The 21,595-nt window shown below is 42.3% G+C and overlaps 2 protein-coding genes across 3 annotated transcripts; both read right to left on the bottom strand.

Moving 5' to 3' along the window:
* Positions 1-61: 61 nt before the first annotated feature.
* atxn10 (ataxin 10) lies at positions 62-9,599 on the bottom strand. Its single transcript, XM_071502265.1, has 11 exons — positions 9,436-9,599; positions 8,781-8,963; positions 8,414-8,499; positions 8,215-8,311; positions 7,881-8,045; positions 7,653-7,733; positions 7,203-7,359; positions 6,902-7,019; positions 6,306-6,490; positions 4,101-4,164; positions 62-2,317 (listed from the first exon to the last, which is right to left on the bottom strand). Exons 1-11 carry the CDS (start codon positions 9,579-9,581, stop codon positions 2,133-2,135), a joined length of 1,467 nt encoding a protein of 488 aa, XP_071358366.1. The 5' UTR covers positions 9,582-9,599; the 3' UTR covers positions 62-2,132.
* Positions 9,600-11,094: 1,495 nt separating this feature from the next.
* LOC139635531 (fibulin-1-like) lies at positions 11,095-21,545 on the bottom strand. Of its 2 annotated transcripts, XM_071502952.1 has the most exons (17): positions 21,173-21,523; positions 20,771-20,879; positions 19,707-19,842; positions 19,380-19,533; positions 18,635-18,703; positions 18,377-18,466; positions 18,029-18,166; positions 17,677-17,814; positions 17,448-17,591; positions 17,214-17,336; positions 16,594-16,719; positions 15,830-15,949; positions 15,599-15,730; positions 15,186-15,309; positions 12,544-12,686; positions 12,032-12,172; positions 11,095-11,892 (listed from the first exon to the last, which is right to left on the bottom strand). In XM_071502952.1, the coding sequence occupies exons 1-17, from the start codon at positions 21,225-21,227 to the stop codon at positions 11,753-11,755; spliced, it is 2,082 nt and encodes a 693-aa protein (XP_071359053.1). In that variant the 5' UTR covers positions 21,228-21,523; the 3' UTR covers positions 11,095-11,752. The 2 variants fall into 2 exon arrangements, with proteins under 2 accessions (XP_071359053.1, XP_071359054.1); XM_071502953.1 differs by lacking the exons at positions 11,095-11,892; positions 12,032-12,172; positions 12,544-12,686 and adding an exon at positions 13,880-14,850 and having other exon boundaries at positions 21,173-21,545.
* Between the last annotated feature and the right edge of the window lie 50 nt (positions 21,546-21,595).

The raw sequence follows: 21,595 nt of genomic DNA, 5'->3' as shown, positions 1-21,595 counted from the left end.
CCTCTTGAGTTTTATGTCATATCTGACCTTTATTAGCCTTATTAAAATCATTACAAAAAGCTGTTTGTCACACACAGTACTTTATTAGGCATTATGTTAACATATCATTTGACCAAAACATGAAGCATATACTTTACACCCTGACAAAGTGTTTTTGCTTTAGGTAAATATCAAACCAGAAGGCACTAATACAATATAGTAGAGGCCTATGGAATAAACGGCTGATATGGGAAACACAAGAACTTCTGGCCTTGACTGATGTGGTACTAATGTGTTAGGAGGTGAACAGACGACCGTGGCCGTGCCACCTCATTCAGCCCGGCTGACTCGCACAGCCTCTTTCCTGTGGGGCTGAAAAGCATTGCAGCCAGCCAGTCGAGCGCAAGTAACAGCTGTTTTGTTAGCTGTCTGAAATCCTGGGGACCGGAACCACATAAGCTCCCTTCACTATGCCGACGGATTGAGGGGAGAGTCCAGCCGATTGTTTCAATACATTTTGTCATTAAAAATCAGAGGCAGAGCAAACAGGGTGGAGCAGGGTGTGGGCAGGCCCGTAAAGCGCTGTATTGTTGAGGTGTCAGGACCGTTCAGCTTATCCAGCAACAGGAGGAGCAGGGAGGGATGTCATTCTGCAAACTAATGCTTCTGGTCTGATTCACTCTCTCACTCACTCATTCACTCACTCACTCTTCGGACGTACAGTTTCAGTATGCTCTCATCCATCGACTACTGATCCAGTATCACTATCACTGATCAACATAGGAAGCTCTACTGCATCTGTACAACTACAGACAGACAGACAGACAGACAGAGACACACACACACACACACACACACACACACACACACACACACACACACACACACACACACACACACACACACACACACACACACACACACACACACACACACACACACACACACACACACACACACACACACCTCTCAATTTGAAATACAGTCTTTACTAAATCCCTTAAAAAGTCTATGCAGTCTGGTAAAAGTCAAATATAGCGCAGAGTGAGGAGAAGCAGGTGTAAAACTCAAACTCAATGTTGTGAGTTTATAGATGTTTAATGAGCTATGATGCATGCCATAAGCCCTCATGCTTTATCTATGGGACTGTGCAACTGGATAGAAATAGAGTAAGAGTTAGATGATAAGGAATAAGATGAAATTCACTAGACTACATTGAGTAAAAAACTCATTACTGTTATAGCATTAATAGGAGAAGCATTACATAAGCAAAAGCAAGCAGAGCTACAGTGACAAGCTCATGCTGTATATTGATCACCGTTTTTAAATTACAAAAACATGCATAGTTTATTAGTTTCTGTATTGCATTTAGCAGTTTTATGTCCTTAGATCAGTAGATATTTCAAGCATTTGAAAATGAAAAAAAAGTCTTTGTCTCTCTGGCAAAGACATGACCATTTAATTAGGTGAGGCGGTGAGGGGTTGATTATATCATGTTTTGGTCATTCTCCGTTTCACAGTTACTGCAGAAGTCACTATGGGCCTGGAATTAAACCCCAACCCCTGCTGCTAACATCAGTGTCAGTGAAAAGTGAAAAGCCCGGACACTGTGGTGCTCTTTGTCTTTGGATTAAACCACAAAGCATTAGCCTTGTCAAAAGGTACCAGCATGTGCCCGTCTGTCCCAAACTCTTCATTTCCCAGACTCAGGTCAAGACAGAACAAGAGCTTCTGACATCCTGATCTCTGCCTTTGTATCAGGGAGACCCCGTAGGCCTTTTGTTTGTCAAAAATACCGTATGGTCCATCTGAGCATGAGTAGTAGCATAAGAGGTAGAAAAGTAAGTTATACATACTCTTCTGATAGAAATATCTAATTCCAAAGCACTTCTGTACTTACTATATTAGCAGTGTGGCTGTCAGTTTTCCTGGACAGGCACAAAACATGTATGTTTGACAGGGGACAAGTCAATCACCCTCAAATAAAGCTTACTGCTAATACTACGTAACATTAAGAGGCTTGTAACACAATGAGAGTACATGTTCATACAAGCGCATGGACATGTACTTTATTCCTTCTAAACAATGACTGCACATGAAAACCTGCTTGTGAGTTGAGGATCTCCTTTCTCCTGGCTGCTTCTCCAAGGTTTTTATGAGTCTTTCCTCACGGGTTTGAGCAGCAGGCTTCCATCTCGCTCCTCCACCTGGAAACCCAGCTCCCTGAGAGCAGAGTAGTCAGCAGGGCCACGGCGTTCCAGGTCAGCAACCAGCTCCTGGTTCTGCGTGTTGTGTTCTAGGAGGTTCCTGATGGCGAAGATGGCCCACTGGCTGATGACTTGAGGCATCCAGTTAAGGACAGAAACCCCCTTTTTTATTTAGTTCGAGAGAATGAAATGCGCAGTGGTTTTTCCTGGTACTTTTTAAACATGTCTGTTAGGCATTAGTTGGTTGCCCAAATCTAGAAAACATTGATTTAAAAAAAAAAAAAAAAGAGAATGCTATTTAAAAAAAAAAAAAATACTAAAACAACTAATAACTAACAGCTAACGTTTATAACTGTAACAAGCAGGAACTTTGACACTACCACTCTGAACCACTTTTACTGCACCTAAGATAACAAATGAATGTTTAATGCTAGACATGAGAATTTGCAAGCAGTTGTAAAACAAGATGCATTTACAAAATCAAATTCATGAAAAACTGTATATGTAAAGAGACCCTAACCCTAACCCCATTAAAAAAAACAGAGCTAAAATGTAGACGGGTAGAGAAGTTAACAGTGAAACAAGCAAAATATGCCAAAAGTTTTTAGTGTCCAGTGTCTCATCTCTTGAGAGCCTGGTATTTGCCTCAGGTCGCTGAGTACGCAGGCAACCCAACAAACAAATGAGTTTCACAGACAGGTTATGTTTTGTGATAGAAAACATTCTCAACTCACCCCTCTCAAGTTTCATGCAGAAATCCAATAAACTTTTTTTGCTTGACAGTGTCTCTCTGAACAGAAACAAATGCTGACACCTACAGCATGCGTGTGCGTAAGCATATATGGGAAGGGGGCATGGGGACAAAGGCTCGGCTCAGACTACTGACCTGGTTAAAAGACAGTCTGGCAAAGTGCCCTGTCTTTTAGCAAACTAATACCAACTGGTAACATGATGCCCAATGAACAGTGGGGATGAGAACAACTCAGTGGTTAAAGCTCAGTGAATAAGAGTATACTCTATAAGGCCACTAAAAGCACATGGTATGTACACTCCCTCAAGTTCAAGGTCGTGGTCTGTTGGTCCACATCAGCTGATGGACGAAGTTGCAAGGGGAGCAGAATCTCCACTTAGAGCACAGAGCTATCACTGTGTAAAAGTAGACCAGTGCAATCTGATGCAAACCAATACAAGGGTCCTTCAATAAAATTGTATCTTTGTGAAGCTACACTGTTCTGTTTTTGTTGACAACGTGTCAAAGAGATTCAAGTATACAGTATTTTTAGAGGCCATAGTTAGTGGTGTTGTTGAATTGGATTGTGTCATATTGAGATGTGTTATAACATTCTGCTCCCCTCATGTATGTCAGTGGGGGCTGATAAAACATTACAAAGACATATCAAGATGCAATCTAATACAAAAGCACCACTGTGGTCTAAATAATTACCATAGTCCTGAATTAATGTCTCTGACACAGTGTCAAGAAAAACAATATTATACACAAAGCAGTTCCAGTGTACTAAACAAACTCAACTTGAACGCTTCTTAAAACAAAAAGTAGCATTCACAAGCAGCCCAAATGACTAACACTGAATGCATCCCATCAGTCGACACTGTTGACCAGCTGCAGGCAAAGATGAATTGAAAGGTGGTGAACAAGGCTATGTTCAAATTTCAGCACGTTTGGTTGGCGAGGCTGCACACACTGCAGCAATCAAAGCTTGATGCAGCAGTTATTTTTGGTTGCAAACTCACCAACCTTCATGTGTAAACCTGCCAAATCCAGTCCTGAAAGTGCCACAATAAGAAAGGCAGTAATATGGGGCAGAAATATGAACAATGATTTAGACAAACTTGCAATGTATGTACATGAAATGTACATGATGTGTCTCCATTTCCAGATCAGACAAAGGATACATGGGTTGTTGCTGTCTATGTTGCAGTTGTCCAAGATGAGAGGGATACCTTCCAGTTCTCTCACCTGAGGAAAACAAATTCAGTGAGATGTCAAAGACTTGTATACTGTTATATGTGGATCAAATTTTGCTATCCGATCACAGCATTTGGCATTGCTGACATTTTCCCAACAGTAATGACAAATGGACATACTGTTGCTGATAAAATTCATTTGCTCAACAAAGCTGAAGTGCTTAATTATTCGATTTACATAATATATTTGTATAAGCCATTATTTCCTTTGTAATTTTATTACACTAGGTATCAGGCCATTCTGTATTTACTGTTCTGATAAAATGACCTTTGGACAATAGAAATCCTAAAAGTACATCTATGTAAAACAAGATTTTTGATAACCACTTTCAAAGCAATAGGTGAGAGTAGTATTAACAGGACCGAGTTTTCCTTTTCAACACACAAGTCTGATGTCCATGCTTTCTGTGGTCTGAAAAAACAAACATACCACAATCACAGATTGCCCATTCTCTATGAAAACAGAGAAAGCTCTCATCAGTACTATGCAACTCTTATATAGACACATTTCAGGGAATTGCAGGATTTGGTCAAGCAGAGAAGTCTAGCCAGAAATCACTGTTTAAAGAGAAAACAAAGAAAGTACAAATTCATTAAGGAAAGAAATTTGTTCGACCTAAGTGTCCCTGTCCTTAGCAGAGCCTCAGGTCCATGCAAAAGTAGCAGTGTGGTTGTGGGTTTGCCTGAGACCATCACAACAGGGTGATCTGCTCTGTATCATTTGTCTGATTCTATAGGCTTAATTATGTCTTTGCTTGCTGTTGCCCTCCTCTTGCCATTGTGGTCACCCTTCAAATATATTGGTAGGAGCACCAGAACACCACCAAGTGCTGAGTTTCAGAAAATGGAAATGTCATTTCAACTGTCAAAGAAACAAAGTCGCTGACTAGCACAAGCACCCAGGTCTGCGTTTTCCACCAGGATGACTGTCTGAAGTTGCTTACATTATGTACAAACCCTTACAGAGATGAATAACAAGCGACTGTACCCGTACTTCAGCCCGGTGCATGCAGTTCAGTGCTTTGCATGCACATCTTAAATTACAATCTCTCCCGAAGGTGAACAGAATGACATTTGGTTTACTGGAAGAGATCTTAGTGAAAACAGATATGGGGTGATTTCTGACCACTGACAGACCACAGATCAGCATCCATAAATATTATAGTGAGGCCAGCTGAGGGTGGCCATCCCACAGGCATTCCACAAATCTGTTTCTATTAAGTAGGACTGAGTCTATAATGTGCCATAGATAGAGGCCAACTCCTCCCCATCCACTTTATTATCTGTTTCTCATGTTAATGGTGAGATGCTGACAGATGGCGATGGAGACAAAGTGATAAAACATTAGGGGGGGAATGTTTTACATTTTAGTGCAAAACCAAGCTGCTGTGTTGAAAGACCTTGTAAGCTTGCAGTCATAGAAACACACAGCCTACTCTATTAGATATTACACTAATTTGAGCTGCTCAGTTACTCTCAGTCCTCAGGAGATCATGTGGTTTGATACAACAGCCCATTACTACAACCTGCACTCCAAAGATGCTAATTTAGTGTAGAGATAGGACTGTCAAAACAGGACCATGGGGGCACCCCAGACCTCTCACTCTCTTCCTGACCTTTGACCCCATTGTCCAAGATTGATCAAAGGGCTCACTAAATCTTAACAGGCCCAGATTCCCTCAGAACAGGCACCCTATGTAATAGAAAAGAAAAAAAAATCTGATAAAAAGAAGTGGTACCAATGGGAAAAAAGTATTACAATTTAAAAAAAAGAAAAAAACTGTCCTGAATCACAATCAAGACCTCTATACATCTCCTTTCTTTTTCTTTTTCATATTTTTTCCAAACATAACTATAATATATAAACAGGGAAAGAAGCAACATACCGTCACATTTTTAGAGGCAGAAAGCAGCAAAGGTTTAACACCTTAGCTTAAAAAATTACCAACAATTAACTGATGGTTGTTTAATGACCAGAGAACAAGTAAATCAAATAAAAACAAATGTTTTTCTTTCTTGACCTGCACAGAAAATCAATGTAAAACATACTTTCACTCATTTGGGATATGTGGGTTATGTCCAACATGTTTAACTTAATTCATATTAATTCACATCCATCCATCCATCCCAAACCTTATTCTGGTTGTTAGTATTGCTGTGACAGAGGTTTCCTATCAGCCGGATGAGGTGAGCCTTGAAGCTGATGACGGGGGAATGGGAGGAAGGGTCTCCATCTCCACTGAAGGAGGAGAAGTTCTGAGCGGCACTGAAAATATTCTTACTGGCCTTCCCTATGGCATGCACCTGCTCCAGGAGCTCTGCAGTGAAAAGGTTAAGGGTGAAAAGCAGAAAATGTAGAAAAAGAGAGAAAGGACTTAATTTACCCCAATTTTGAATTTAAACCATTACCGCAAATTACATATTATGATGGAGTTTAATGTCTAGATAAATTTGCATATTTCATAGTATATTTAAGTATCCAATGAAGTAATGTGCACCAAACTTATTTGTATTTCAACTCTGTTGTGTCTTTTATTGCTTGTCAGCATGGAGGAGGATTGTGTGCAGTAATTGCATTTCTGTGGGTGATTTGATCTTTCATAGCACTGTTTCAAAGAGTGCCTCGGGCGTGCAGATGACATATTTACACTAAGACTGCCAAATCTGACCCACAGACTCCAGTTGAGGACCCAGTCATTGAGGTTGTGTGAGTGTTTGTTTTAATTTACCAACAGTGGTCACTAGAAGGTCAGGGTGGTCCTGTAGGAACATGAACTGCCTGTGGTCTGAGGTCATCTCACATAGAACGTCCAGCAGACTAATCACTGTCAGTGCCTCCTGCAGGACCTACAGGGGATTACAACCAACAGGTGTCAGTCACATGAAGAAAGGACATGTGAGATAATGCTGTGGAAAACCTGCTCCTTGGCAGTGCTAGTCTTAGTCTATTCCCCATTTCAAAAAATGAGAATGTGGACTTTTAAAATAAAAGTTTGCCAAAAGTTTCACACAGTCAAAGTCAATCTGTACCTCATCACTGGAAGCAGAACCAGTGGCAAGTGTTAGCACAGCTCCACAACCTTGGTGGAAGGAATTAGCCAGGAAACGAGCCACGCTGGGTGGAATGCCACACTCCTCAGAGTCCTCCTCTCTTAGCTGAGCAAAGAGCAGCTCTAGCAGAGTAACTCTGAAAAACACAAATCCATTGGACACATCTAGAGTACCTTTTAGTATTAAACATCAGCTTTCTCTGTCTGCACTAGGTATTAGTATTCTGTGACTGGTAACTTTTCAGGGTACATCACCGGTTATACTGCAATATCAGAATCAAAACCACTAAAATCACTAGTCTGGATTCAGGAAAGTCCTTTAATAGTAATTTAATAAGATTTATCTTTATCAGAGATATACATGTAGGTCCATCATGACATCTTATTCATCTCTGTGTATTTGCCTGTCACTATAGTAAAAGTAAAGTACCTTTCATGGTGAGACATCCCTGAGTACATGCTCTCCACCAGAGCGGAAGACTTGAGGAAATGCTGGGTTGCAATGAGGACCCTGTAAATTCATAAAAACCAAATAAAAACTTTACTAATAAGTAGAGGAAAATAAGTAATACCTTGAAATTACACACAAACTACAAACTCCTTGCATAATGAAACAAATAATTGTATTAAACACACTATTACAGACACACACACTTACGTCCAGTCCAGGTCAGGTTGAGTCCTACAGAGCTCCATCACCCTGAGTGCCAGCTCGATGTTGTGTGGCTCAGACACTTCTTCCACTTTGGCTTCATCCAGACATGTGTGAAGTACCATAGAGGTGTAGCTCACCGTCTTCTCATCATCAGCACTCAGCAGCTGCCTGTTTACACAAGACTGGGTTGACTCATTGTGAGGGCAAAAATGTATGATAAAAGAAGTGCAGTTTATATTATACTGATTTTACAATATTCATTCTTGAAAGTAGCTGTGCAAAATAGTGTTATTTACTGATATACAAGCATAGCTCTATTGTGTCACACACAACTTACAGGAGAAGATTTGGGAAGCTCAGCTGCCAAATGTCGTCTTTACACATTTGGTTTCCCACAGCTATGTTACCAAGGAACTGGATCCCACAGCGGAGAGCTGGACGACATGGTATAATTTGAATGAATGATAGGGTTCATATTAAAAGCTTCATTTTGAAGATCATCTGATTTTACCAGAGATCGACGATTTAGGACTTACGTTCAAATATGCCATCTCTGCTCTGCAAATTTGTGGTCTGAAGGAAGCTCAGAATTTTAAGGGAAACGTCAACGAAACCAAGCTCCCTTGATGATGAAAACAAGCATTAGATTCATTTGTTTAGGTGCTTCTTTGTTTATTTTCTGTCAAAGAAGATAAAGGCAGGTGGACATAATAACATGAACACATAATGCAATCTAATATACTAGCACTGTAATAAAGCCTACTACTATATTGCAACATACAACACTGAATTCGTACTGAGACCAATTATTTAACTAAGAATTTCTGCAGCTGAAGACGGCCCTGACATTTTCTTACCAACTCTCCCACCATCACAACAACACAGTTCTGTATCTTGAATTACCTGAGCAGGCTCTGGTTGCGTGTGCTCTGGACACAAGAGTTTCTCTGGGCCCTGAAGCACTCGGCAATCAACTGCAGCTGCAGGGCGACGGCCTCGTCGTCTCCGCCGGCACCCTGCAGCTCATCGCTGAGCCTGGTCAGGACCTTCAGGAGACGGGAGAACGCCTGCTCCTCCACAGCATCCCTGAGAACACCAAGTTGACCAAAAAGAGGCAACCAAAGGAAGAAATGTGGAGTGAAGCTCAAGCTGGAGAAACCTTGTCACAGCAGGAACCGGTGTAGCTAATAACTTGAGCTTCAACAACTGCTTGGACAACAGCATCATTAATGATACTGGCACCACCTGTGATTTTTCTGCAATGACAATTCAAAATGTCTGCTATGAAAACTGTAAATATCTGTCGTCATCGTGTGCAGCTGGACAGCCTTACAGCTTTTGTGTCTAAAAACTGCGGCAGTCATATTGCCGAATAAACTTCCAAGCCCACATTTTATTAATACATTAACATAACTACATAAGCCTGAATAACAGACAACAGACCAGTCCGCTGATATTTGATAGTCCGTTGTTAACGGCTGGACTTCAGGCTAGCTTAGCCGGTAAGCTAACACCCTCGGTTTCCGTTTAAAAAGGCAGTAAATGACTTTAACCACACCTGAATTCCCTGTCCCGTAGCGCAGCCGTAAACGTTTTTAAAGCCTGTAAGTGCTCCGGGCAGTGTTTTTCATTCAAAATGCCAGCGATAGACGCTGACATGTCCATGTTGCTGTTGGTGATTGCTGCCATGTTTGCCTGCTTCATGCGTGTGGGCGGGACGTCCGGGTGAATCTCTAACACGCTATTGGTTGAATCCGGGGAGGAGGTGGAGTCAGAGCATGTGCTGCTGTTTTCACACCGCTCCTTACCTACACCGCTGTCAGAGAGCAAGTGTGGAGCATGTGATGACGGATTTTATTTCGGGATAAGGGATTTGTAGCACTTTATTTGGCCAAAAATGAGTTGGTGGGCCCCCACTAAATCCTCATTTACCATACTTTCTGTGCAGTGTGCAATACTACCAGGCCCCATGTTATCTCTCTAATGATAGTTAATAATAACAGATCTATAATTTGATTAAACACAAGTCCATGTAGGAATATGGAGGATGAAAGCACAAAGCTTAAATAATATAATCTCTAAACTGAATTTTAGAGCACCTCTCAAAGATATGGCCTCAAAATTACAGATCAAAGAAGCTGCTTCCTGCTTGCTCTCTTTAGGCTCTAACACCTCCTAAGTTCTTGCTATTACTTCATGAATTATTATAACCAATACACCAGTTTAGCTATTCTGTAGTTTCTTCCAGTGTGATTAAAACTTAACCCCTATTGCCCCAAAGGGGATTTTTGTCCTGCACAAAAATGAAACATAAAACACACAGACTTGAACATAAGATGCATGAAACATAATACAGTACATTAAACATGTAATCAAATTGTGTAACACATTGACAAAAACTTCCCACACAGGCCACAGAAAAAAGAAATGTACATTGATTGACAGCATAACATTAACTTGGAGCACATCCAGCCATCATCATCCAACACAATCATCATTGCTCATGCTATATTTAGTCATGTGTCACATTATTACACCAATAATTTCTGAGAAATAAGTTTTCTTCAGGCTATAAGTTGCAGTTGCACCCGCATCTTTAATTAATTCACCGAAAGCAATGTTTAAGAGGTCTGAAGACCATTTCATTGAGCCCAGTCGAGATGTGGGACAATTGTTGCAGCTGCAACAACAAAGCCACAGACGAGCCCTTGGGATTTCCATGTAGAGTGGCGAATTTTAGATTACAGGATTTTCCTCCCTAAGGTTGTCCCCTGTGTTTTTACTGGCCAGGCACAGCACAGCAGTGGTGAAAGACAGATCGGTGTGGAAGAGAGTAGATTATGGATGGTAAGAGGTATCCACCTCAAGCAATTTGTCAGCTTTAAGATGAGGTACTCCAAGAACCAAACAATCCCAGTATAGGATTCCCATTACTCATTCTTTGAGCGAAATAACTGGAAATATCCTCACAAACTGGAAGTGGTACGGTATGATGGGGAATCTGAGGGGTTTGAGTTACAGGAAAAATAGGACATCCTATCAGATTTTAGTTATTCTGGAAACCTCAGTTATTCTAACTAGACGACGGCTGGTTTAGTCTGCAGTGGAAGCTCTCTTCAGCACAAAACATGAACACAAATAACTGTACCGAGTCTGTATTACTCACAGATGGTCGTGCAGTCTGTTGGTACAAAATACAGTCAGTGTTGAAAGCAAGTCCATGGATGAATCATTTTATTTTCAAATGAAGCATGTTACATCTGGTCCATCAAAACAGACGAAATGAAGCAAACATCAAACAGCTCCACAGGTTCACCAGCAGTTTATCATAGAGGCACTCATGACAACAAAGTCTGATTTCAAATTAAACATAGGAGACAGTGGTTAAGGAGATGACAGCTGGCTATTACCCTGTTAATTTATGATTCTATTTAATTCATCTCTTGTAAAAGGCATATAAAATTCAACACATCTAGGTTAGAGGTATCAAGTGAGAAATGTGTCTGTTTTGTTGCTTGAAAAATACTATGGTGTGGCTCTATGGGTGGTAATGTTAGTTGGTTGGTCAGTCTATTACTTCAGTCCAGACTGAAATATATACGTTCTTATTTTATCTGTATAAATTGTGTTGAAATGAAAAAGGCCTGTCGTAAACTATTCACCTGGACGGTTTGCAAATTGTTGCTGTAACTGAATTCAGTGAATCTGCACTTGAAATCCTGCAAGCAACACCAGTAACCTTTCAGGCTTTTTTGTTAAATGTACAGCACAATAAACGTGGCGTCTCCAAATATTTAAACCTACACTTAAATACTAGTTGCCAAGTCATGTGTTGTATTGCTAATGCGGTGTTTTCATCTCCTTCTCAGCTCAGCTCAGAACCAGAACTCAGAGATAAAGATGTGGATGATGACGACATTGCGATGGGAAATCACCCCTGACTTGACGTAATTCATAGCCACCTCCAACACAAGATCCACGGGGCCAATGATAGGTTTCACCTGCTGAACAACACCTGAGGGAGGACACAGACTGGGATTCAGTTTTTACACAGATATACATATATATATATAAATAACTGAAATGTTAGTATATAAAAAGGGATGTGGTACAGGATTGACTGCCTGGTTCTCAGTGATACTCTCTCCTCTTACCCATAATCATGCCCTGGTGGGAGCGCTTCACCACGTCAAAGGAGAACTGCTCATCTGCAGCCGCGATTTCAAAGAGAACATCAGTTGCACCAGGGAGAGGAGCAGGGTTAGCCGCCACAACTGTCCGCAGGAAAACTATTTCTGTTGGACGAATTGGTTTGAAGTTTTTATTAGTCTGATAGAGGCAAACCACGAAGTGCAATCAGCTCCTCAAGTCTGATATTTATGCTACGACTAGACAATTGTTCTGTGGGTTGAAATGTGTAATTGAATCTCATCTGCTGTGGCAGGTTGGTGGGTGGAAAGTTGTGTTTCAGTGAGGCTGCAAATAATTTTGGAATTTGCTATTACCACTGAGTTAAGTAATATGATAGAGAATACTAGAACAAATTCATAATGGCATCATAGGCAAAAAAAAGGCAAATGCCACACAATCACAAGCAGCTCTAAATGTTACAGCAAAGCCATCAGAAAGCTGTTCTAAGAATTTATTTCATTCCACTTCATCCTACCCTCTGGTCCATTGAAGTCTCTGAAGGTTGGCAGGGAGAGGACGGTGTGGGTGATGAGGTGGACGGGGTCCAGGGCACAGCCGATGTCTTTTGGTTGACAGGCCTTGATACAACGCACACCGGCTGAAACATCGGGTCTGGATCTGAGGGACAGACAGCCATGATAAAAAAGACGAATTTTGGAAGGTTTGAAGAAAAAAGGATATGACATGTGGCAAAGAGAGAGGAATATAGACAAACAGATACACACAATCCATACACATAGACGGCAGCAATGTAAGAAAAACCTTTGACCAAAACTGCACAGTTGAGTTGCGCAAGAAGAAACCTGGCAACACCTGAATAGCCCCATAGACCTCTATGGTTAACCAGGCGATGAGTGCCTTAAAAAGAGGCCAAACCCTGACTCCAAACCGTGGAGTCATATTTGTGAGGGTTCCCCACTGTGAAGACAGTAGCGCTTTCAAACGTAACCTCAAAATCTGCTGCAGAAGCAGAGCCATGTAATTAGCAGCAAGCAGGTGAGTCCAAGTCGTTCGCTGAAAGCCAGAGTCCAAAGCCACAGAGATGATTGTGCGGTATTACACACCAGTGAAATGCCACCAAATGCCAAACCAGCAGAGGGTGTTTAAGAATGAATGTCATTTGATTTGGTTCGGTGACATTACATTCACATCGTAGGAGAAGGAAAAACATCAACGACGACAATCAACAACAGAATCAGTAGAGATGCATCTTCAAATGACTGTATAACCACATTAAAAAAAACAAAAAAACAAGAAAAACCGATATACCCCTATTATTATCACAAAGTATTTTACTATTTTTACATGTTTAAAATAATTAATTTAGCATTTTGGAAATTAGGGGTTATATAATCCAAAGACCTGGGAGAATTAGACATATATTTCATATCTTTGAATTTTCAGTCAGCTGTATATGCATCAAACCCTAAAAACCACCAGGAGGAAAGTGGAACAGTGGAAAACACAGCTACTAGACTTTCGGTATCATTTACAGCAAATTAACTGATAACCACCCAATACCAACACTAAAAGCACCATCCATCATATGTGCTGTAATGCCGCTGCACCACTAATTGAGCCCCCATGCTGGCTGGGTCCCAGGTGCCCATAAATAAGTGCCACGCTTATTTTTCTTTCTTGTCCGCTAAGGCGAGGCCTGTTTGATCCTATGGTGAGGCTGCTTGGAACAGATCATAGGAAAAATTGGTTTCTACATTAAAAATGACCACAGCAGAGGAAGCGCGAGAGTAGCGGCAGAAACCATTGGCGGTGTGTGTGTATGTGCTCAGATATTAAAGAGTGAAAAGCCATTTTTATCCGTCACTTCTTTTAATTCCAAACACATAGAAAGTACAAATAAGGGGAAGCTGCCGCAGAGACATGAGGTAGGCTTAATGCATATGAACAATACTGACACAGTGTTGTAGAGATCCTCAGCAGTTAATGAGCCCCATCTAGTGGTAAGCAAAATGTCCTAATCTCCATAATAACTGCTGCTACATCATATGCTAGAATAAATAATACAAAGGCATCGAGAGTAGTTTAACAGCTGAATTTCCTACTTTCCGTCCAGAGCATAATGGTGAGCTGGAATAGAAAAAACAGGAAATGTAATAAATGGAGGCTGAGAAAAAAGAGAAGTCAATTTAGTAATAAAATGAACTTGTTTTTTAAATAAACCACACAAATTCACTACAACAGACTTCTGTAGTGTCAGGTTTGAGCATATTAAGGCGTGTATTTGGCACTAACACAAGAATAATAGATATGTTGCTCATTAGCTGCAATGAAGGGTGGATGGAAAGCAGGAGCTATGAAGAAAAGGATGGATGAAAATGAAAATCACACATGAGTGGTGAATACAAAACAAATTAAATTTCATAAAGACTGTTAATATGGCAATGTTCTAGAGGGTCGGATGGGCTGCTCGTGTGTGACAAACACAGCAATCTTGGCCATGTACAGATGTGCTGTTCCATAACGAATCAGCCTCATCTCCACGGTCAGGAAGAAGTCCCGGGGCTCAGACAGAGTGCGGCGCAGTGAGATCACTCCTCCATGGGCCTGCTGCTGCACGATGAAGTATCCCTCCTCGTCTCCGGACACTATGTTCAACAGCATCTCGTCTCCCGGGACGGAACTGGAGGGTCCCATCCGGAAAACGTCGGCGGGGATGGGAGTGTTGGTGGGGAAGCTGATGTTGTAGAAGGAGATTCTCAGCGGAAGTGAGAAACACGACGCAGGATCCCGCGTGAACTCGCAAGTTACGCGCTCGCAACGGCTGAAAGGGACAAACGAAAGGGAGCTCTAATTGGATGGAGGGCAGAAATGGCTGCACACACATGGGTAGATGCTAAAAGAGGGAAAAGACTGAGAGGCACCGACAAAATTAAAGCTCCAGAGTGAGTGAGATGGGTTTGTGACCGAAAGCTGCGAGCAAATGTCAGCTGTGGGCCAAAATCACACAAATGCACATCACAGGAAGTATGAGTGAAATAAAGGAAGTGCAAAGTGAGAAAGATGAGGAGAGCGTAAGATGCATCATGCACAGCTCAGGGGCCCGTCAACCCTTTCGTTTCAACAGCTCGTCATAACCAAGCAGCCATCAGCTCTCACCCCTGTGCTGCTTGTCGGAAGTTTGGAGGACACTGGAAGGACAGGCAGCGAAATCCTCCCTGGATGTTGAAGCAGCTCTCAGAGACAGAGCAGGTGTGGCTCCCTGTGGCACATTCATCAATGTCTGAAAACACAGGAGGAAAAAAAAAAGATGAGACATTTAATAAAAAATAACATATCAGTAATCTGCAATTTAGTTTTTACAAGTATGGGGAAGCGTGGACCCAGGACCGTGTCTATATTTTTTATATATCTGCATCTTGATTGCACGTCTTGTATACATCATATTACTGCCTGCCCTTTTCCAGAACATAGCATGAATATTTAATATAATATTCGATGTCAAACCGATTGTGAGATGTGTAAAATTCTGAAAACTGAAAATCTTTTGAGGTTAGGGTTTGTCTGCTGACCTTGACATGTGCGCCCATTGGAGGCCAGCGTGTAGCCAGTGGGTGGGCAGGTGCAGTAGAAACTTCCTGGTGCGTTGGAGCAGCGGTAGGAACACACATGACCTCCAGCAGGCAGAGCACACTCATCAATATCTGAGTAGAGCAGAGGAGAATGGCAGGTTACCATCTACGTGAGATACCCGAGTTACCCCGCAACATCTACTGTGTTGAGCTGATAAAGACCGACAGTACCTTCGCATGTTATCCCATCGATGTCACTCAGCTGGTAACCACGGCGACAGTAGCACTGATAGGAGCCATAGACATTGGCACACTCCTGGCTACAAGGGTTGGCCTCACACTCGTTCACATCTGTCAGTATAGTAGACAGGTAAAGGTACTTTATCAGCACACAGAGGAGTTCCTACTTCTGAGAGGTTTACAGCAAGAAAACGACTCTTTGCCCGATTACTGACTGGAGTTGTTCAGATACTGATTCTAGTTTCGGAAATGCTTCAGGTACTGCCTAAAATTACTGTACTGGGTATCAGTAACTGCATGAGTCCATGCACCAATCTGATACCACGTAATTTAAACAATAACAAATAATGAAAATAATAAACTTTATAGTTTCACACCTGGATAAAATGGCAGTTTTCCTGCAAGTCAATTCTTCTTCGCTGCTCTAAAGCAATAGCCTGCACAGGAGGTTGTGCTGTGATAGAGCACCTAACAAGAACTGATTTCACTATTGTCATTATTGTAATGTTAGCCATTAGCGAAACCTCTGCAATTTGGCAACATGTTATATTGAAACTCCCACCAAATTTCTGGCATTGGATCGGTGCTCAGTTTCGGCTGATACACAAGTTTAGGTATTGGATAAAAATGTATCGGAACATCTCTATTGCTGACTTCCCTATCCTGAACATCATATCTGAATGAATTTAGTGTTTAACAGAAGCTCAGACTTGATTAAAGTCTTAATGAATTAATCAAATGAAAGTGCAGTTTACCATCACAGTTTCTGCCGTCATGGGACAGTTTGAAGCCAGTGGTGCAGCTGCACTGGTAGGACCCCTCTGTGTTGTCACACTTATGGGCGCAGAGTCGTCCGGGATAATGCCGGCATTCATTGATATCTGAAGAAAACAGAGGTCAGGTTATGAATGATTCGAGATTCACAATAGTGTTGATGTAAGAATGCAAACTTCACTTATTTTAAGATTGAGACAGTGGTGAAAATATAAAATTCCACAGTTGCTGTATGTAAAATGTTGCTATGGACTAGGGATATCATGACATACCAGTATTGACAATCACTGCAATATTTAAAAAAAATAAAAAAATTGAATAAAATGTTTAAAAAATATCATGTTAATAGTACACGTATGATAATATTGTGATGACAGATGTTAGGCCTTGTGGATCTTTTGTTTATCACTCCATCTGGTTGCATGCTTGATATCCTAACAGCTTGACAGTTTGAATTGAATTGAATAAAACTTATTTTGTGTCACTTCTTTCTGCTCTACTCCCTTTAATTTACTCACCTAAAAATCATCTTTCACGGCTGAAATATATAGTAGGACACAATGTTATGACAAAGACTCAAAGATAGTGATAAACACGGTACCTTCACACAGTTTGGTGATGCTGTTGAAGATGAAGCCGATTCTGCACTCACAGCGGAACGATCCCACAAGGTTCACGCAGCCATGGTCCCCACACACGTTACCTGTGCGACACTCATCTACATCTATGAGAGGAGAGAGGGGGGGAGAAAAAAAAGAGGGGGGAATTAGGGTGAGATTTCTCACAGCAAAAAAAAACACAATACTGCAGCAAATACATTAATTGTGACAGTCACCTTCACAGCGTGTGCCGTCTTCAGTTAGATGATAGCCTCGTCCACAGGTGACTGTGTTCCTGCGACAGGTGTAGGAGCCTATTGTGTTGATGCAAGTGTGGCCGGGCAGGCATGGACTGCTATGGGCCACACACTCATTTATATCTAATGAGACGAAAAAGAAAGTCAGCAAAGCCAGCTCAACATTTAGCTGTGGGATGTTTTTACTTGTGGGTGACACCAAACTCACCAATACAGCTGCCGGCGGCGTCCTGAATAAAACCGTCAGTGCACCTCTCCTTTGGGTGGCAGCGGAACGAGCCGGCTGTGTTGGTGCACGCAAAGTCTGATCCACAGTTATGGGTCCCCAAAACACACTCATCAATGTCTGAAACACACCAGATGATCATAGCTTACATATCCAGTGCATACATTTTGTTTGAACAAATATTCTACATTAACATATTTTACAACTTGATATGAAGAAAGTATAATTGCAGGATTAGAAGGGTTTTTTTTGGCACTCTTGTGACATCACAGCCACCTGTATTGTGATTTAGGTTTTTGTTTTTATCATTTCTGCAGTGCTCCTGCCTTGTTACCTTGGCAACTGTTGTTGTCTCTGAGTTCGTACCCTGTGCCACAGCCAGTTTCCCTCTGACAGCGAAAGGAGCCCTTGGTGTTAATGCAAATTTGGCCGAAGACACAGTTGTGACTGCCCGTCAGACACTCATTAACATCTGAGGAGGGAGAAATCCACTCAAATATAAGAAAACCGTTACTTGCATATTAAAGCATTTTCAGTAAATTGTACCGAGGCATTTTGTTTTTATCATAAATTTCAGACCAACATTGTCACCCTGAGAGTGAGTACTGAAAATCCCTTATTCAAGAAGTAGGGATTTACATTGAAGATTTGGAGGTGTCATGGCTCTATTTACACCACTTACCCTCACAATTCACTCCGTCCTTCTGCAGCTGGTAGCCATCGTGGCAGGCACATGTACCATTACCTAGACACAGCTCGGAGCAAGCGGAGTCTGAAAACAGCACAGAGCCAATTAAAGACGTCATGATGTGTGTCCTAGATCACAGGAATCATGTCACTGTCTGACGGAAGACAAAAGCCACCCGGAGGCTGGCGATTAAGCCTCTTACAGCTCTTACTATAACGAAGGAGATCACATTAAGATGGGAAGGTGCCAAACCTGTACAGGAGTCCAATCCCTCTGGAGGCCTGGTGGTAATACTGGCCTTAGACGCTGCTGTCGTTGGAACTATAGAAAACACAACAGTCACTTAGTTTACAACCATTTTTTTCTTATTACAGTGACCACAATCAGATTCCCAGCATACCGGAAGAGGACAGGGGTCAAAACCCCCTAAACTCTCCGCAGGCTCTTATCACTCTGGCCTTTGCTCCACGTGAGCAAGACAGTGATTTGCTTTTCTTGACAAACTTGAGTGTTTTTGCGGATCTGTGCTTCCCACGTGTTTGTGCTTTTTCACCTGTAGCCAGCTAGGCGACAAAAGCCACAAGCCACGACAAGTCACCATTTGGCAGGGTGTCTGCAGCTTAGCCTACTGACTGCTCCTGTGACCTAGTCCGTCTGTCCGGCTGCAGGAAGCAATCTGCTCCACAGCTGCCACACCGAGGCCCTTTATGTCAACAACGCTGCTCTCTGCTTCTTAAGATGCCGCCTGTTTTGACGTGATGCACCCACATCTTCAACGCTTTCACCCGAAACACTTAACACACACGGTTTTGCTTCCAGGGCTGATAAAATCATATTGTGCTAGAAGTCATTTGGCACCTAATGTGTGCAAATGGCCACATTTATTGATTGTTTTACAAAGGCCTCCATTGACTCCAGTGTCACAAACATGATAAGACAGAGAGGAGCTAATCAAGAAACAAAAGACTGAAAGAAGACAAATATTCGGGGCTTTTACCCTCAACATTTGGTTTGATGTCCTCTGTTGTGTTTTTGCCACAGCAGGTTTTAGCTGTGTATGCACACTGTTTCCCCAGCAACAGACCCTGCAGCTCGCAGCTCAAACCCCGGCTCGGTGCCATCAGGCCGAGCACACAGCAGTCACAACACATCTAAACAAGGAGACAGAAAAACGTGAAAAAGAAAAAGAAAATGTCAAATCTCAAACGTCATACTCTCTGAAGAAACACACACTTTGTGATGATTTACAAAAGCCTAAGTGTGCTGTCTGTGCGTAAGAGTGAGGAGGTGTGAAAACATTGAGGCAACAGGAAAAGAGAACCACCTTTGAGATTTCAGTTTCCCTGGGGTCTCCTTGGAAGAAGGGCCTCTCACAGGCCCCTTGACTCTGGGCCAGTTTGATGCCGTTGTCACAGAGCTTGTTCAGTACTGCTGCTGCACAGCACTGCTCCTGGGCGATCCTGGAGGCATGTAAAGAAATGCTCTCTATTTACATTAGATACAGCTGATCAGCTGACTGCCAGTGAATTTGTGTTGTAATGCCTTGCATATTTGCTTATAACAATAAGAAACCCACTTTCATTATTCATATATGATGTAACTTTTATGACCTTTTTATATGAGAAAATGTTTCAATTGGCTATAGACTAAATTCTCTTTCCCTCCCTGTTCTTTGCAAATGTTCCCTTCCTCTGACCTCCATGTGTTGACCAGGTGTTGCTCTATTTCATCAATCACCACCTCCTTGTTCTTAAAGTCAAATGGGGCCCTTCAGTGTTAAAAATGCTCCAGGGGGCCACTTAACACCTGTACTTACTATGTAGTTATTATGTGGCGGTCCTCCCCTGTAACGGGATGGTTGGGTTGGTTGAGGGGCTGGGGAGATGATTTGGGACTTGAAGCCCTGGGGGGTATTTCCTGCTTTTAAAGATCCCAGCACAAACGCCGGCCTACAGTATGCACACATTTTCCAGTGCAAAATTCCACACACCCACTTGAAGATTTTTCTGTATCCAGTGTGATGTAATAATGTTTTGTTGTTACAAAACTATCTCATACTAATCAATACCGCCAGTGAAGTAACACTTTTCAATAATCCTCATGTATTTCCTCCCTGGACTTCCTGTACTGACTCTTCCTTGGCCCCTGGACTCTTGGGCCAACCAGACACCCTCTGTTTGAAGTGACTGTTAACATTTCTTACTGGGAAATCTGTCGAATGAATACAAAGAGACACAAAACAACCAAAAGACATCTCTTTGGATCTGTGCCTCCTGCTCTTTCATTTGTGACCATGGCACCCATGGTCTCATGATCCGTCAACGCCTGAGCCCCACGCTGAGACCCTGCAGAGCGCCAAGGCCGTTGGAGAAACCAGGTGTTGCTTACCTGCAGATGTGGGAGGAGGAGATGAGGGGGAGGATTGTACAGTCATGTCCTCCCAGGGCCCGATTCCTCCCATCCTGACAGCACTCCTGCACAGTAGGAGGCTGAATCTCTGCAGTGTTGGGATGGTTGCATGAAAGTTAGAAACGGACGACAGAAGCAGCACAGTGGATGGAAAAACTGCAATGCTGCCAGTGACTGACACAGATTTCATTTAAATGGGCTCACACTCTGAAAGAGACAGTTCATGGTAAACAGGCTCCAGCTGAACTTCTACAGCACCTTGAGGTTAGGTTGTAATATTCCCAAAATGAAATAAGCAATCACACGCAATTGAAACCACGAACAGCCTCAAAACGTGTCCAGAGCCTGCACCTAGATGATAAACTTAAGCCATGTCCTCACCTTGTCCTTGGAGGAGTCCGTATAAAGAAAACAAAAGAATTATCAACTGCGCCATCGGACTCAGCGCCGGTCGTGATCACGGTGAGATGATTTAGTGAACTGATCCTGAGAAAAGCGGCTGGACCCCGGCGGCGGTCGGTGCGAGGCTCCTGCTCAAATCTGCGAGAACATCGCACCTCGTCCCGGGAGGGTTGAGATGTGGGGGCGGGGCCGGCGGGGTGGAGGGAGCCGGGTTTAACCGGCTTACAGCACGGCCCGCGGCGGACCCTGTTAATGCCAACAGGTATTCAAGTGCGAGCAGGAAGTGAGTGTGGAGAGGATGTTGCCAAGAAACCCAAATAAATAATAACTGTTTTTACTACGTTACTACTATGTTTTTATTTATTTTACAGCCCCTATGAAGTAAATGGATAATTTAAAGGG

This window comes from Trachinotus anak, unplaced genomic scaffold, assembly GCF_046630095.1.
Source record: "Trachinotus anak isolate AG129_WGS33_773 ecotype Australia unplaced genomic scaffold, CSIRO_AGI_Tana_v1 ptg000018l, whole genome shotgun sequence".
NCBI lineage: Eukaryota > Metazoa > Chordata > Actinopteri > Carangiformes > Carangidae > Trachinotus > Trachinotus anak.
The sequence above is the reverse complement of the archived record's forward strand: the minus strand, read 5'-3'. Positions and strand labels throughout refer to the sequence as shown.

Bases quoted from the DNA above. Each gene is read 5' to 3' on its own strand.
- atxn10 (XM_071502265.1), bottom strand. From the start codon at position 9,581: ATGAAGCAGGCAAACATGGCAGCAATCACCAACAGCAACATGGACATG. The intron at 8,964-9,435 runs GTGTGGTTAAAG...TGGTGTTCTCAG, and splicing joins CTACGGGACAGGGAATTCAG to GGATGCTGTGGAGGAGCAGG. The intron at 8,312-8,413 runs GTAAGTCCTAAA...CATGTCGTCCAG, and splicing joins CAGAGATGGCATATTTGAAC to CTCTCCGCTGTGGGATCCAG.
- LOC139635531 (XM_071502952.1), bottom strand. From the start codon at position 21,227: ATGGCGCAGTTGATAATTCTTTTGTTTTCTTTATACGGACTCCTCCAA. The intron at 18,167-18,376 runs GTAAGTGGTGTA...CTCCCTCCTCAG, and splicing joins GGACGGAGTGAATTGTGAGG to ATGTTAATGAGTGTCTGACG. The intron at 17,815-18,028 runs GTAACAAGGCAG...GGTGTGTTTCAG, and splicing joins AGACAACAACAGTTGCCAAG to ACATTGATGAGTGTGTTTTG.